The 13,667-nt window shown below is 46.3% G+C and overlaps 1 protein-coding gene across 1 annotated transcript in view; it reads left to right on the forward strand.

The window, feature by feature from the left end:
- Positions 1-1,906: 1,906 nt before the first annotated feature.
- LOC126530341 (angiotensin-converting enzyme-like) overlaps positions 1,907-13,667 on the forward strand; it is a 179,329-nt gene continuing 167,568 nt past the window's right edge. The window contains exon 1 of the mRNA XM_055070249.1: positions 1,907-2,214. Coding sequence (XP_054926224.1) covers positions 1,978-2,214 — 237 coding nt within the window. The 5' untranslated portion in view covers positions 1,907-1,977. The remainder of the gene's footprint in view (positions 2,215-13,667) is intronic.

Consider the following 13,667-nt stretch of genomic DNA (forward strand, 5'->3'; position numbering starts at 1 on the left):
TGCAGATTAATTTTTAGACCCACTCTTCTGCTTTGCCTCTCCAGGTCAGTGAGCATGCATCGCAATTGGTCTCCTGAGTTACTAAGCAAGGCAATATCATGAGCGAATCTCAAGTTGCTAAGGTATTCTCCATCAACTTTTATCCCCAATTCTTCCCACTCCAGGTCTCTGAATACCTCCTGTAAACATGCTGTGAATAGCATTGGAGAGATCGTATCTCCCTGTCTGACGCCTTTCTTTATTGGGATTTTGTTGCTTTCTTTATGGAGGACTACGGTGGCTGTGTAGCCGCTATAGATATCTTTCAGTCTATTTACCTACGGCTCGTCTATACCCTGATTCCGCAATGCCTCCATGACTGCTGAGGTTTCGACAGAATCAAACGCTTTCTCGTAATCAATGAAAGCTATACATAAGGGTTGGTTATATTTCGCACATTTCTCTATCACCTGATTGATAGTGTGAATATGGTCTGTTGTTGAGTAGCCTTTACGGAATCCTGCCTGGTCCTTTAGTTGACGGAAGTCTAAGGTGCCCCTGATTCTATTTGCTATTACCTTAGTAAATACTTTGTAGGCAACGGAAAGTAAGCTGATCGGTCTATAATTTTTCAAGTCATTGGCGCCCCCTTTCTTATGTATTAGGATTATGTTAGCGTTCTTCCAAGATTCCGGTACGCTCGAGGTCATGAGGCATTGCGTATACAGGGTGGCCAGTTTCTCTAGAACAATCTGCCCACCATCCTTCAACAAATCTGCTGTTACCTGATCCTCCCCAGCTGCCTTCCCCCTTTGCATATCTCCCAAGGCTTTCTTTACTTCTTCCGGCGTTACCTTTGGGATTTCGAATTCCTCTAGACTATTTTCTCTTCCATTATCGTCGTGGGTGCCACTGGTACTGTATAAATCTATATAGAACTCCTCAGCCACTTGAACTATCTCATCCATATTAGTAATGATATTGCCGGCTTTGTCTCTTAACGCATACATCTGATTCTTGCCAATTCCTAGTTTCTTCCTCACTGTTTTTAGGCTTCCTCCGTTCCTGAGAGCATGTTCAATTCTATCCATATTATACTTCCTTATGTCAGCTGTCTTACGCTTGTTGATTAACTTCGAAAGTTCTGCCAGTTCTATTCTAGCTGTAGGGTTAGAGGCTTTCATACATTGGCGTTTCTTGATCAGATATTTCGTCTCCTGCGATAGCTTACTGGTATCCTGTCTAACGGAGTTACCACCCACTTCTATTGCACACTCCTTAATGATGCCCACAAGATTGTCCTTCATTGCTTCAACACTAAGTTCCTCTTCCTGAGTTAAAGCCGAATACCTGTTCTGTAGCTTGATCTGGAATTCCTCTATTTTCCCTCTTACCGCTAACACATTGATCGGCTTCTTATGTACCAGTTTCTTCCGTTCCCTCCTCAGGTCTAGGCTAATTCGAGTTCTTACCATCCTATGGTCACTGCAGCGCACCTTGCTGAGCACGTCCACATTTTGTATGATACCAGGGCATAGCAACGCATAGACCGATACTAGTAAATGAAGACAAACGCTCTGTCTCCTTGCATTCGGACAAGCAGAGGATACGACCCCTTCCTCTGCTCCGTAGAGACGAGCAGCCTACCAAAAATACACGCCGTGGTGCACAGAGCCGCTATCGGCCGTTTCCAACTTCTTTTTCTTTTCATCTGGACAACCACACAGCAGCGCATTCGCCGGACAGCTTCCCGTCCCTGTCGGTCTGCTCTGCTGTCTCTTTTTTTTCCTCAGCACCCACACTTTGCATCCGGAGAACGGAACAGAGAGGCCGAACTCGGGGGGCGAATGAACCAAGGAGGAACCGGTTGAAGGTCGAGCTCCCTTCCACGCAGCCGGCCGGAAGGGACCGCGCTCGGTGGGCTATAAAGTGGGCGCGCGCTGTATCGGTTTTCGGACAGGCGGAATCACAGCCGCCGCCGCCGAGACCCCTTGAGAGATGACTCCACCGCCTCGATGGATGTGGCCATGGCTCGCGTGCCTGGTCCTCGCCGCGGCCGCGCCCACGGCCCGCGCAGCTGCCAGGCAACCCGTGGAGGGGGACAACGAGGACGAAGACATGGCGAAGATGTACGCCTGCTACGCGAACTACCTCATCACTGAAATGTGGAACAGGGTGGTCGTCGCCGACTGGAACTACGCCAACAACCTCACGGAGTACAACAAGAACAAGAGCGTGAGTGTTTTAGACGTGTCCTCGCCCTTGTGCGCCCGTCGTAGTAGACTGCGCCGAAGGATGCCGTGAATGAGGTTACGGTGCATGTCGTGGATGAGATATCATGCGGAATTGTTAACTAGTGCTACTACACTGTGCCGCCGTGCACGACACTGTTACATTAGACTGTAATCTCTTACATTTGTTTATAGGATATCCAAGTGGGAAAATTGGTACCGGTCCATGCTTTACAGCACCACTTTTAGACACGGACAGACGAAAGAACACAGGGCATGTGTAGACTGTCAACGGAATTTATTACACGTAAAGAGTAGTTTAAGTATGCCACTTCGTTCCTTGCAACCCGTGCCGGCGCACACACAGCCTACATTCAGATATCTGATGCCAAGGGTTTTCATCAGATGGCACAACTTCAGAACCAAAATTGTTTCACTAGGTGCCTCATCAACCTTTCAAAAAGGCCACTTCGCAGTCGCATAATGCATGTCGCCATAAGCGATTACTCTATACGCCTCTGCTATTACACGCATTAATATTTCCCTCTGCCTGCAGGCGATCCTTGTGTTTTCCAAAATAGGAACACATCCGCAATCTTGACAGTGCATGGCGAGGTGTTTATGTAGTGTCCCCGTCAACGAGCTTTTATGCTCCCCTAGCCTAGTGCTAACAAACCTTCCGGTCGGCCCCACTTGCGTGCTACAAGAATACGGCTCTTCATAAGTTCATACACCACACCTACTCTGTACGATCCGAACTCAACCTATGCTCAACACTACACAGCTCCCTCCGCGAGCACCTGCTGCCTTCTGCCCGTCATTCGACTGCTGTATATACTGTACTAAGTTTATTTTATTTTTCGCGGGAAGATACAGCATCGACACACAACCTCTAGGCACGTTTCGTTAAATTATGTTGCATACCTTTAATACAAAAGATAGAAGCCACTTTTCTGTGTGGAGATGCTGTCGTGCCAACCCCCTTAACCACCTTATCCTAATATTTTGGTGACCGCGCGATCTTACATGAGCGCATGATTTCATGCATTGTGCCGCAGGATGTCATGGTTATTGTTAGAGCACCGTGATACAGAATATCGGCGATGATGTGTCATTGGGTTGTAACTAATGCTGTTACACTGTGCCGTTGCACACTACACTGTCAAGTAATACTGTAACGCTGTAAACAGTGCCACAGCATTTCGTGATAGATGTTAGGGCATCATGACACAGGGTGTCATTTGATGATATCAGGAAAGGGGTGTCACAGGAGTTTGCAAGAGGTGCTTCACACCGTGCCCTTGTCATTGCACTGAACTTTTACACTGTTCTACACTGTGTCGTGGTTCGGGTCTTGGGAATGTCAGGCATGTCAGTCCATGTAGCATTGTAACTAAGTCAGTCTGAAGGGAGTGTTAATTGCTGGATTCGTGGTATACCGGGTGCTTTTTTAGACTATGCAGAATTTTCAGAAACCGCCTGCGCCAGAAAGCATAATTCGAGTCCTTTAGCTTGATCAAAGAAGCGGTCGTTATTGTCAGAAGAAATAGAAATGCATAGTTGACTAATTACCAAAAGTTCACTAATTATGTTTTGCAATATTTAGTGTACGGCAAATAATGCAATTTACGAATTACAGCCGACGAGTTCGAAAGGTGTATCCACTTGCAACAAGCTTTTAGGATGACAAAAGCTTCGAGATATTCATTCCCAAAGTGTGCGCAGAAATACATGGGCACCCTGTTTAATTTTGTGCTTCAGTGCATACGACAGCATGTTGCCTAAAAAATTTAATTGAACAAAAGTGCAGGTATTACTGCAGGCCGGTCTGATGTAGCCGTCCTCAGAATCAGCTCTAATTGGATATGTTTTGCGAACTCGCCGGCTGTAATTCGTTAATTACGATATGTGCCGTAAGGTAATTAATTAAAACATAATTAGAAATTTTGTTTTCACTAGCTGAACATGCATATAGATTTCTCGTGAAATTGTGTAACGTCCACCTAATCGAGTAACCCGGTTCAAAGACTAAAACGACGCTATCTGCCACAAGCGACTTCTAATTACGCTGCGTGGTTTAAAAAAAAAAGAACAACCCCATGTTAGCAGTGCCAAATCAAACATAACAAAAAAAAGTATAATCAGAAAAGGAGTTCTAGGCCTGTTCAGTGCCTTTCTCCGTGACAGCGAGTTCATGAACTAACACGTCTAACATGTCTAAAAGACACGTCATGTCTAACACCCGCGCTAACAGCGTAAGAGGTGCCTCAGGCCAAACAATTATAGGCCAAGCATGCCAGACTTGGCCGGCGCTGACACTAATAACGCTTTGCATTGCTTTGCATTTTTCGACTACAACTGCAACGGTTAGGTTAGATTAGGTTAGGTTAGGTTAAATAGATGCGTCTTAAGTTATGAGTTATGCGTAGTCTTGCGCATAATAACGCTTAATAATTAGCGCAGTCTAGCGCTAATAACGCTAGACTGCGACTGAATGTCGCAGTCCAGCGTTGGTAGTGTCAGCGCCTTCTCTTTGTGTTCTGTTCAATTTTGCGATGAAATATGCTTCACGAATCATGGGCGACTCATGAAAGATTATTTGTTCATGTAGACTGTTGTTTTTATTGCTTAATTCTGTAGACCCTTCTCACGGCGATACCGTGGGCGCCGCCATGTTCGATCACGTGCTGACGCGTCCATTGCTTGCCTCAGCTGCCTCCTTGACTTCCGTGTTTACAATGCACGCGCATGACGCCGGTGCGGCTCAATAAACCTCTGTTTTGACGGATATCGTAGACGGTGACTGTGCGGACGACAAGAAGCTGTGGCCACAGCTTTGGGGACATGTAAGCGCTTTCAGAGCTCCTTACGCTTTGTCCAAAGGACTCGAGCAGCGTATTAGGTGCGTCTACTAAAGCAGCGCTGGAATTGTATTCCAAGTTGTTCGAACTTTCCGCTTATTAATTTAATCAAGATCAGTGTGTTTTGCTTTTCGTTCTTTATTCGGCTAAAAAATTGCACAAATTCAAGCAGCGCCTTGTCATCTTCCTGGCTCAGTGAAGTTCCTCAGTGCGGTCATTATCTGATTGTTTATGTTCTTCCGAATTGCTCGCAGTTGTGCCCAGTTGCGATGGGTTTGCTATTGCTGCGCACAACCCTTCGCACGTAGATTAAATGTAGTTTCCAACAGCTTCTAGCCAAGACGCATTATCGCTAACCACTCGCTTAGTCTGTGGACCGACACGCAACGTTAAGCTTCGATCATTCGTCTGCTGTCGTTGTAGTCGCCGTCACTCGTGTTCAGGCGCATTGGTTCAAGTGTGCGCCCATTCCCTTATTCTTGATACGTTGGCAATAAAGTGGCCCTAAGCCTGCGCGTGAGTAGGAGTGGATATGTGTAGATAACCTGCGATAAACTTACTATGCCAGTAAATGGCACTACTCCCTTTTGTAACGAGCAGTACTCACTCTTACTTGCCTATGTTCACAGCCGTAAGTCCTTCCTTTGGGTGTTAGCGATACAGCGCTCGCGGATAAGCGGATTTTATTTATCCTCGTGGAAAGCCCTGCATCTCGAAGGGCCGGCAAGACAGGCAGCCGTTAAGCAGCTGCAGCCGCGCAGATACATTCTAATTCCTTAATATGCCAGTCACTATTTTGCACTCAACTACCGCACAGGTCTTCCCTCTATAGTTCAATATTTTGCAGCGCGATTGAAGCACAGTGCGTTAGCGAATACCCAGTAGCATTGCTGGCAGCTGATCGCACAGTAGCAGGGTCAAAGCAGTTATGATTTCGTTTTCTTGCGCTTTCGATGAGGCAAAGCGTGGCGCGCCGCCGAAAGCGCCATCTGGCTCCTCTAGAGCAAACTTCTCCTAGAAAAGGGTCAACAGAGGACATATCTTTTAAACAGCGCATCTGTAGGGGAAGTATAGGTGGACAGCCGGTGCGTCTCAAGAATGCACCGCCCCTTCCTGTCCGTGAAGATGGTCTAACATCGAAGCTGCGTTAGTTACATCGATTGTTACACCATGCAATTCAAACTTCGCCAGCAGTCTATATTGTAGGTCTTTTGTTTCACAATGTGTTCACCTCATTCTCACTTTTGCGTGCTTTGCGTGGTAAGCATGTTTCAAGAGTGCTTTTTTTTTTTCAGTTCTCCTAGTTTTTCTCTCTTTCTTGCGCGTGTCGTTTGTTTGTGTTTTGCCGTGCTTTTTTTTTTTTTTCTCGCGTGCAAGTCTCACGCCAAATCACGTCTCACGAGCTCCTAATATCGCATTTCAATCTCTGGGCACTGTTGGCCGCAAACCTCCAGCATAACATGTGTTTATATCGAGGCTAAGTGGAAACAATCGTCGATAAATTCGATGCCGATCTGGCTCGATCGCCGAAAATGCGCCGTGTGACAATCCTATAGGATTCGCGTATAATATGGCATTCTCACAGGGGGAAAGGGGTCACTCCAACCCCTTTACCCCTGTGGAGCTCTTCTTTTCCTCTCCCGCTGGGTCACGTGGCCCCTTTTCAGCGAAGTTTGACAAAGACGGCACATGGTCTGCATAAACAGCTTCGCTGTAAAACGTATTCCGTTTGACTTCGAATGCGCCCTGCAACCAGGGCTGGGCAAAGATACTTTGCAGTTAACCATGACACCATACAAGACACTCGGGCAACAAGTATTAGAGATACAGGTACAAGATACTACCGCAATTATTGTATCTGATACAATACTTTCCATTTAACATACTTCGACACATTCGCGAATTTCTTATTATAGATCTGTATGATGAAGCAGCAAGCGCGTCTGCACAAAAATGTTTGCTTAGAAATTTCTTAACTCCGACAAACTTTGTTTTATCAAATGCCTGTTAGTATCTCAAATTTTTTTTCTTGCTCAATGTGTAACGTTTTCATTCCGAAACAATTTATTGTGGTTGCCTTAGCTGCTTAACAACAAAACTCTTTATACGCTGCGCTGTCAGTGGTTTTTGCGTGCCGCTTTTCTAATTGATGGGAGTCGCTGTTCTGCTTGCCGAACAGCTAGCTGGTCGCCATTTTGACTACAACAACGTCAATAAGAAGTCTCTGCACGATGGCGCAAATACCGCTGTGACGTTCTACCTTGTCTGTAAACGCATTACCGCTTACGCAACGCTCCGCCGCTGCTTAGTGGCTTTGGTGTTGCGCTGCTAAGCACGAGGTCGCTGGATCGAATGCCGGCCACGGCTGCCGCAATTCGATGGGGGCGAAATGCAAAGACACCCATGTACTTAGATTTGTGTGCAAGGTAAAGAATCCCAGGTGATTAGAATTCATTCGAAGTTCCCCACTACGGCGTGCCTCTTAATCGGATCGTGGTTTTGGAACGTAAATCCTTATAATTTAAATTAGCGTTTACGCAACAGCGGATCACCGGACAGATGTACAGCAGCAACAACGCTGGTAGCGACATGTTTTGTGAAGCATTGTGTATACGGAGAGCACACAAAGCTGCAGTGACCTTTGGCATTCTACTTATCTGTTGGCGTAAAGCGTTTGTTAGCGACATATTCATTACCGTGCAATCTTACGATTTTTCTTCTAAGCGAAAACTTCTGTAGCCCAAATACATTTCATACGTATTGTAGTGACAAGAAGCGCCGCAGGATACCGGCGATATTCGCACTACTGCCACTTATAGCTCCTATTACCTGGTGATTTGTAGGAGCTAAAAATTTAAGGGTGAGCTAAAAAATATATCTAAGCAAAATAGAACGGAGGTTCCATATCACACAGTCGCTGTGAATACGTAGAAACACGATACAGGCGGCACCACTAATAGCTATGACATTTATAAATGAAGTATTGTCAACTCACCTGTTAAGGTCAGACAGTAGAAAATTCAGTGCCTGTGGAAAATAGCTTAAACGGCTCATGTGGACGTTCAAGACAAAAAACGGAGTATTTCGTATTATAATGTTTCTCGAATCTTCTTCCTAACATCTATAACGTTTCATTTTTATTTTCATTATTATAATGCGAACTCGATTTCGCTGTTTTACTAAGTCCTAAGCAGAATTTTTGTTACTGTATGCTTCAGGCACGCCTAGATTCCATTTTTCTCCACAAAATCACTATATAGCGGCATCAGAATTTGAGCGAACGACGCCGCATGCATGAACATGCGCAGCCCAGTACGGTGACTACGAGCGAGTGTCATGACACCGACGCGACTAAAAACAAAAGACAAAAGAAAACAAAAGGCCGGCTGCGCGATTACGTTCGCGCGCTTGTTTTTATCGGTGACGGTGCGAGCTCCACCACGTGACTCTGCTTCACCAACAGGGACGTGCACACCTCAGAGTTTCATACGATAACCACAAGAGAGGCGCTAGTGTCTAAGGGAGCTACAATGGTAGCGGTTGAGCCAGCATGGGAATTATGGGAAGTGAATGGATTTGCCCAGACGTCGTCTTTCTGGCTTCAAACGGCCTCTTGACTCTGTAAACCAGTCATTTTCAACAGTGCATTGTCTAATCAATAATTAAACACACATTATTAAAATTGTCCGACGGCAAAATTCGAACACAGGACGCGTAGCACAGACGCCCGATGTTGAAACCATTACGCCACGCACTTTTTTTTCTTTATTGCCGGCTTTGACATACACAAACAATACACAAAAGTTAAAACATGTCAACAAGGATTTTGCTGGCACGACATATTAAAGTTCCCGATGGACATCCCTGAACCGCAAATACGCCATGGACGCATGCATCAACAAGCGACATGTAACGTCTTTGTGCCTTGAGACGTTTGGCGCGTTCCGATTTGGCCACCTGGAGAAGATGAACCGCTGAGATTAGTAGCGATTGTGCGCGTTCGCAGCGTCTTCTGCACTTAGAAAAGTATAGATTGCTCCGAAATTTACGACAATGAAGGCGAACAAGGCGTAATAAAGGAATCCACAAGAACGCCTGAATTCACAAGCACGAAGATCAGACGAATCCATGTACTTCCCACCATTCCCATGGTGGCCCAACGATTTCAGCGCCAGAGTTGCCTCTAGTAATTATTGTAGGAAATGCTACGGGCGAAGAACTCATCGCCTGTCCTCGCTCGTGGCCTCTGACGGAAACATAAAAGAATGTTGCTGCCTTTAGTTTTATTCAGGTAGCTTAGTGGCAGCAGTATCAGCTTCAGCGCCCGCGTACAGCCAACATTTATAGTTTCCCACGGTGACGCTGCGATAGCAGTATCTTGTGTGTCAAGATACACGATAAATTATTTCATGTATCGGAAATACAGATACACGTCTTGATACGCGTCTTGCCAGACGTATCATCATACAGATACAAGATACCCGAAGAGTATCTAAGATGGTATCTAAGATACACGTATCTTCGATACTGCCCAGCGATGCCTGCCACTGTGTTAGGCGAGCGGCCTTTGCAATAGGCGCCGCTTATCGACGCTGAAAGTAAGTCCAACTTCCGACCACCCATGGTGGAAACCAGCGAAATAGCCAAATAAAGTTATTCGCTTTAAAAAAAAAACGTGATTCCATTCTCCCACAAGATGCCATCTTCGAAGCAAAGCAAGTGTACAGCTTCAGAGTGGCATTATCAGCAAGTTGCCCTAATCGGACTCGGAACTTCTTTGCAAGAAGCGCCGAAACGCTGTCGATATGTGCCAGTTAAGCAAATTGCCGTGAACTTGGACTTTATACAGTCGTAACCAACGCGTATCTTACTGCAACTGACAAACGGCAGTCAAACAACTGACAAGCAGGCCAACTCTCGTACCCATGAACGCGTGAATAAAGTTATTGTAGCGTAGAGACTTATCTAGAAAAGGCAGAGAAACAAGATCATAGAAGAAACATCTAGGCTCAACGATTCACAGCACAGTTCTGTGCATACACAAACATATAAATATAAAAGTAGCACCACGCTGAGTTCACACACGTACGCGTATCAATAGCCACATACACACACACACACACATACGAGGGCGCGATGCACTATGCGATGAGCGTGTAAACAGACGAATAGATGAGGGTTACACACTGGTGAAATAACTCACACGAGCAGATATGGCAATCAAAAGTGAGCTTCAGCATAGAATGCAAAAGAGTATCAAACATAATATACAATGCTCATAAATACAAATAATGGAACCAAGTTGTGGTTACATTGTGCTGCTATTCACTCCAACATCTGTACCATTGATTAAGGCTGCCTGTGTCTTCGAAAAATATGTTCGAGTGCCTGCAATCCTTCAATGTCTTCAATTTGTTACTTTAAAGGGCCAAGGGCCCAGCAATTTTTCAAGTGAGAAAGGTCCGTGAGAATCAGTGGAGTGTGGCTCTTGTTCTAGCTCCTGTCTGTGCACCGCGCGTGTGGGGCACTCGATGAGTAGATGGCGAACGTCTTCATCCTCGTTGCCACAACGCCGTTTTAAGAGACAAGGAGGGCTCGCTCCATCTTTTCTTTTAAAACGAAGCTTTCTTTGCCTCTCTCCCCTCGCCCCTTGCCGAGTTCCGGCTGCTGGTTGCTGTTGTCTTGCACGATTGGCAGGCCTCGAGTACAGTGCAAACCAGTACTGCGTGTATTGCAAGGCGAGCAGGCGCTGGGTGATAGGTGATCTACATGAGCATAGACGTGAGCTCTAGCACAAACGTGCCTTTGTTGTCACGCCATCGTCGTCGTATCGCTGCCTTCGTTCCCGTCGTCATGATTCTCTGCCGTCATTCATCCATCGCCATGCCATTGTCATCGTTCCGTCGTCGTCCCTGCGTTATTATCGCTCTATCGCCGTCATGCATTCGTCATTATGCCGCCATCGTCATGACGTCGTTGTTACGTCATCATTGTCACTTCGTCGCGCTCTCTTCACTGTCGTCATTGCTTTGTCGCCATGCCGATTTCATCGTTTCTTCGTCGTCACTCTGGCGCAGACTTATAAGTAACGATTGCGCATAATTAATTGCGCATAATTGCGTGTAATTATTTACTTGTAATCAATTGCAGTTCTAGCTTTAGAATTGGTCGATTATACGCGGTAACGCTCTCTGGAATCAATTCCGTTTTCCAGTAACCAATTACGCGTAACCAGTTACTTTGTTGGCCTGACAAGCTGCAGCAGGTGACGCAGCTTTGAGAACTTGAATTTGGCGGGGACTACCTGTAGAACGAGCGCGGATGTGCCACGCAGCAAAATCTCGAGGATGTGCACGTCCAGACAGGTAAACGCGAAAGTTCGGTGTTGGGTTCATCAGCTTAACGCTCCACCAGTTGTTCGCCCACAAATCGAACCGCCGCTACTATGGTTCGATGGCGATGGCCATTTCGGAATTTGATGCCAGATACGCACACGCGGACAACTTTTTGCAGGTTCTCATTGGTATCTGCCGGAAGAGCCTTCTCGGTGCCCCAGCAACAATGAACCGTTGTTCTTTACAGATGACTAGATGCGAGCATCACGGCCTTTGTTACAAGTTGCTGCTCTACGTTAAGGCACCACCCTTGCCTCCAGCGCGCACGTCGGGCGAGTTTTCAATGTTGTTGCCCGTGTGTTTCCATAAAATCTAGGGAAGATGTATGACTGGCGACAATATTGAAGAGCAATCGTTAACGAAAATAAATAACGTGTTTATCGCTGCAGAATTAAGACGTACTGAAAGAGGCCGGCCAGCTTGTTTTATTCCCTGTGTTGATGCAATGTTTTAAAGGTTGGGGTAAAAGAACGTAAAACGAATAGGTTATTTTTTAGGAATTACTCAATACTTTCGTGGGGCCGTACTTGGTCCCTGTAATCATTCATATTTATTTACACTTTTGAATGAGCTGTTGTAATGGGTAACGCTTTTCTGTAGCGTTTACTAGCGCGCTCCAGCGTCATCACTCCTTCACCGTCATCCATGGTCTTCATGCTTTCGTCATTATGCCGCCTTTCCTTCACCATCCCCACAGCGTCGTTGTGCTTTCCTCATTATGCCGTCGTCGGTAATTCATCGTTGCCACTCCATCGCTATAATGCCATCGTCACCAATCTAGGGCCATCACACCATCGTTGCGAAGCCTTCATGATTATACAGTCATCGTCATTCCGTCGTCTACATATTCCTTCGTTGAAATGTCTTCGCCATCGTTCCCTCGTCGTTGTCCGATGCTGTTAACGTCACCGGCGGGCAAGTTTCGAGGACAAAGCGACGAAGAGGCGGCTGTCTCATGGCGGGCGCCGGTGCCGTGGCGTTTGATGGCTGTTTGAATCAGACCTTATGGTTTGAGCATAAAGGCTACCGTTAGAGCGACAGGCTTCAGCGCTTTGGGAAACCGAGTTGGAAACCAACCATCTGGAATGTAATTTCTCATATATATATATATATATATATATATATATATATATATATATATATATATATATATGGAGAGAGAGAGAGAGAGAAAGAGGGTCACCATAAGGTTACATAAGCGGCCACGACAGAAACATGCCTTCCAACTGCTAACTGTCGGAAATGGCTTAAGGAAGCTCTAAAAATAGCAGGTTCGCGACAGCCTGTGACAGTGAAGGGAAAAGTATTACCCAAATGCGGAAGAGAAAAAGCAGAGATACACGAGTAAAATTTAACAGCCAGTGGTTGACTTTGCCCTATCCTACACTCTTTCGACGCTTAAACTGACGCAAATGAGAAAGTGGCACTTTGTTCAGGAGCGCTCTTACTTGTGCGCGCTTTGCCTCCCTAGCGCTTGCCTTCATCGCCACAGAAAGTTGCCCGCGAGCATCGGAAGATTTAACGTTTGAGCTTGGGCTCTTCGGACGGTGTTCTAACTAGACGCTGCAGCGACAGGTTGTCGCGACGCAGCACTCAAGACAATTGCTGCTGATCAGATAGAGCTGTGCCTTGGCAACTACCACCGTGTCACAACCGTGGCTTGACTAGTGCCACCATTGGCGTCGCGGGCGTCTCACCTAAATTTCGTGCACCATCGATCTCGATGGTGCTTGATATAAGATGGACGGTGAGAAGTTGCGCTTATTCAGTGCCCAGATAATATTCGATAACGTTTATTTATTTATTTATTTATTTATTTATTTATTTATTTATTTATTTATTTATTTATTTATTTATTAACATCCAACTTACATCACATGCTCTGGCGGTGCTCCATGTTACGGGGCGAGGAAGACGTTACGTCGTCCAAGTGGGAGGCTGCCCAACGCAGTCCCGATTTTGAAGCCCAACTATGGGCAGTGCAACGGGCGGGCAATCTGGCGGAGAGGCTAGGCCTTTCTGTTCCGGCGTGGGACCGGCCCGCTACGTGCTAGTGCACGTTCCGATGAACCTCAATAAAGTTTTAGAGCGCAGCTCTTTGGCGTCCGTTCCTGGGTTTCGCGTCGTCGTCGGCGTTGTCGTCGGCCTCGTAACCAGCTCCGCCCCCCTTTTATCCCCCCAGCGCTAGCAGCGACCGACTG

Source organism: Dermacentor andersoni, chromosome 5 (genome assembly GCF_023375885.2).
Source record: "Dermacentor andersoni chromosome 5, qqDerAnde1_hic_scaffold, whole genome shotgun sequence".
NCBI classification, from domain to species: domain Eukaryota; kingdom Metazoa; phylum Arthropoda; class Arachnida; order Ixodida; family Ixodidae; genus Dermacentor; species Dermacentor andersoni.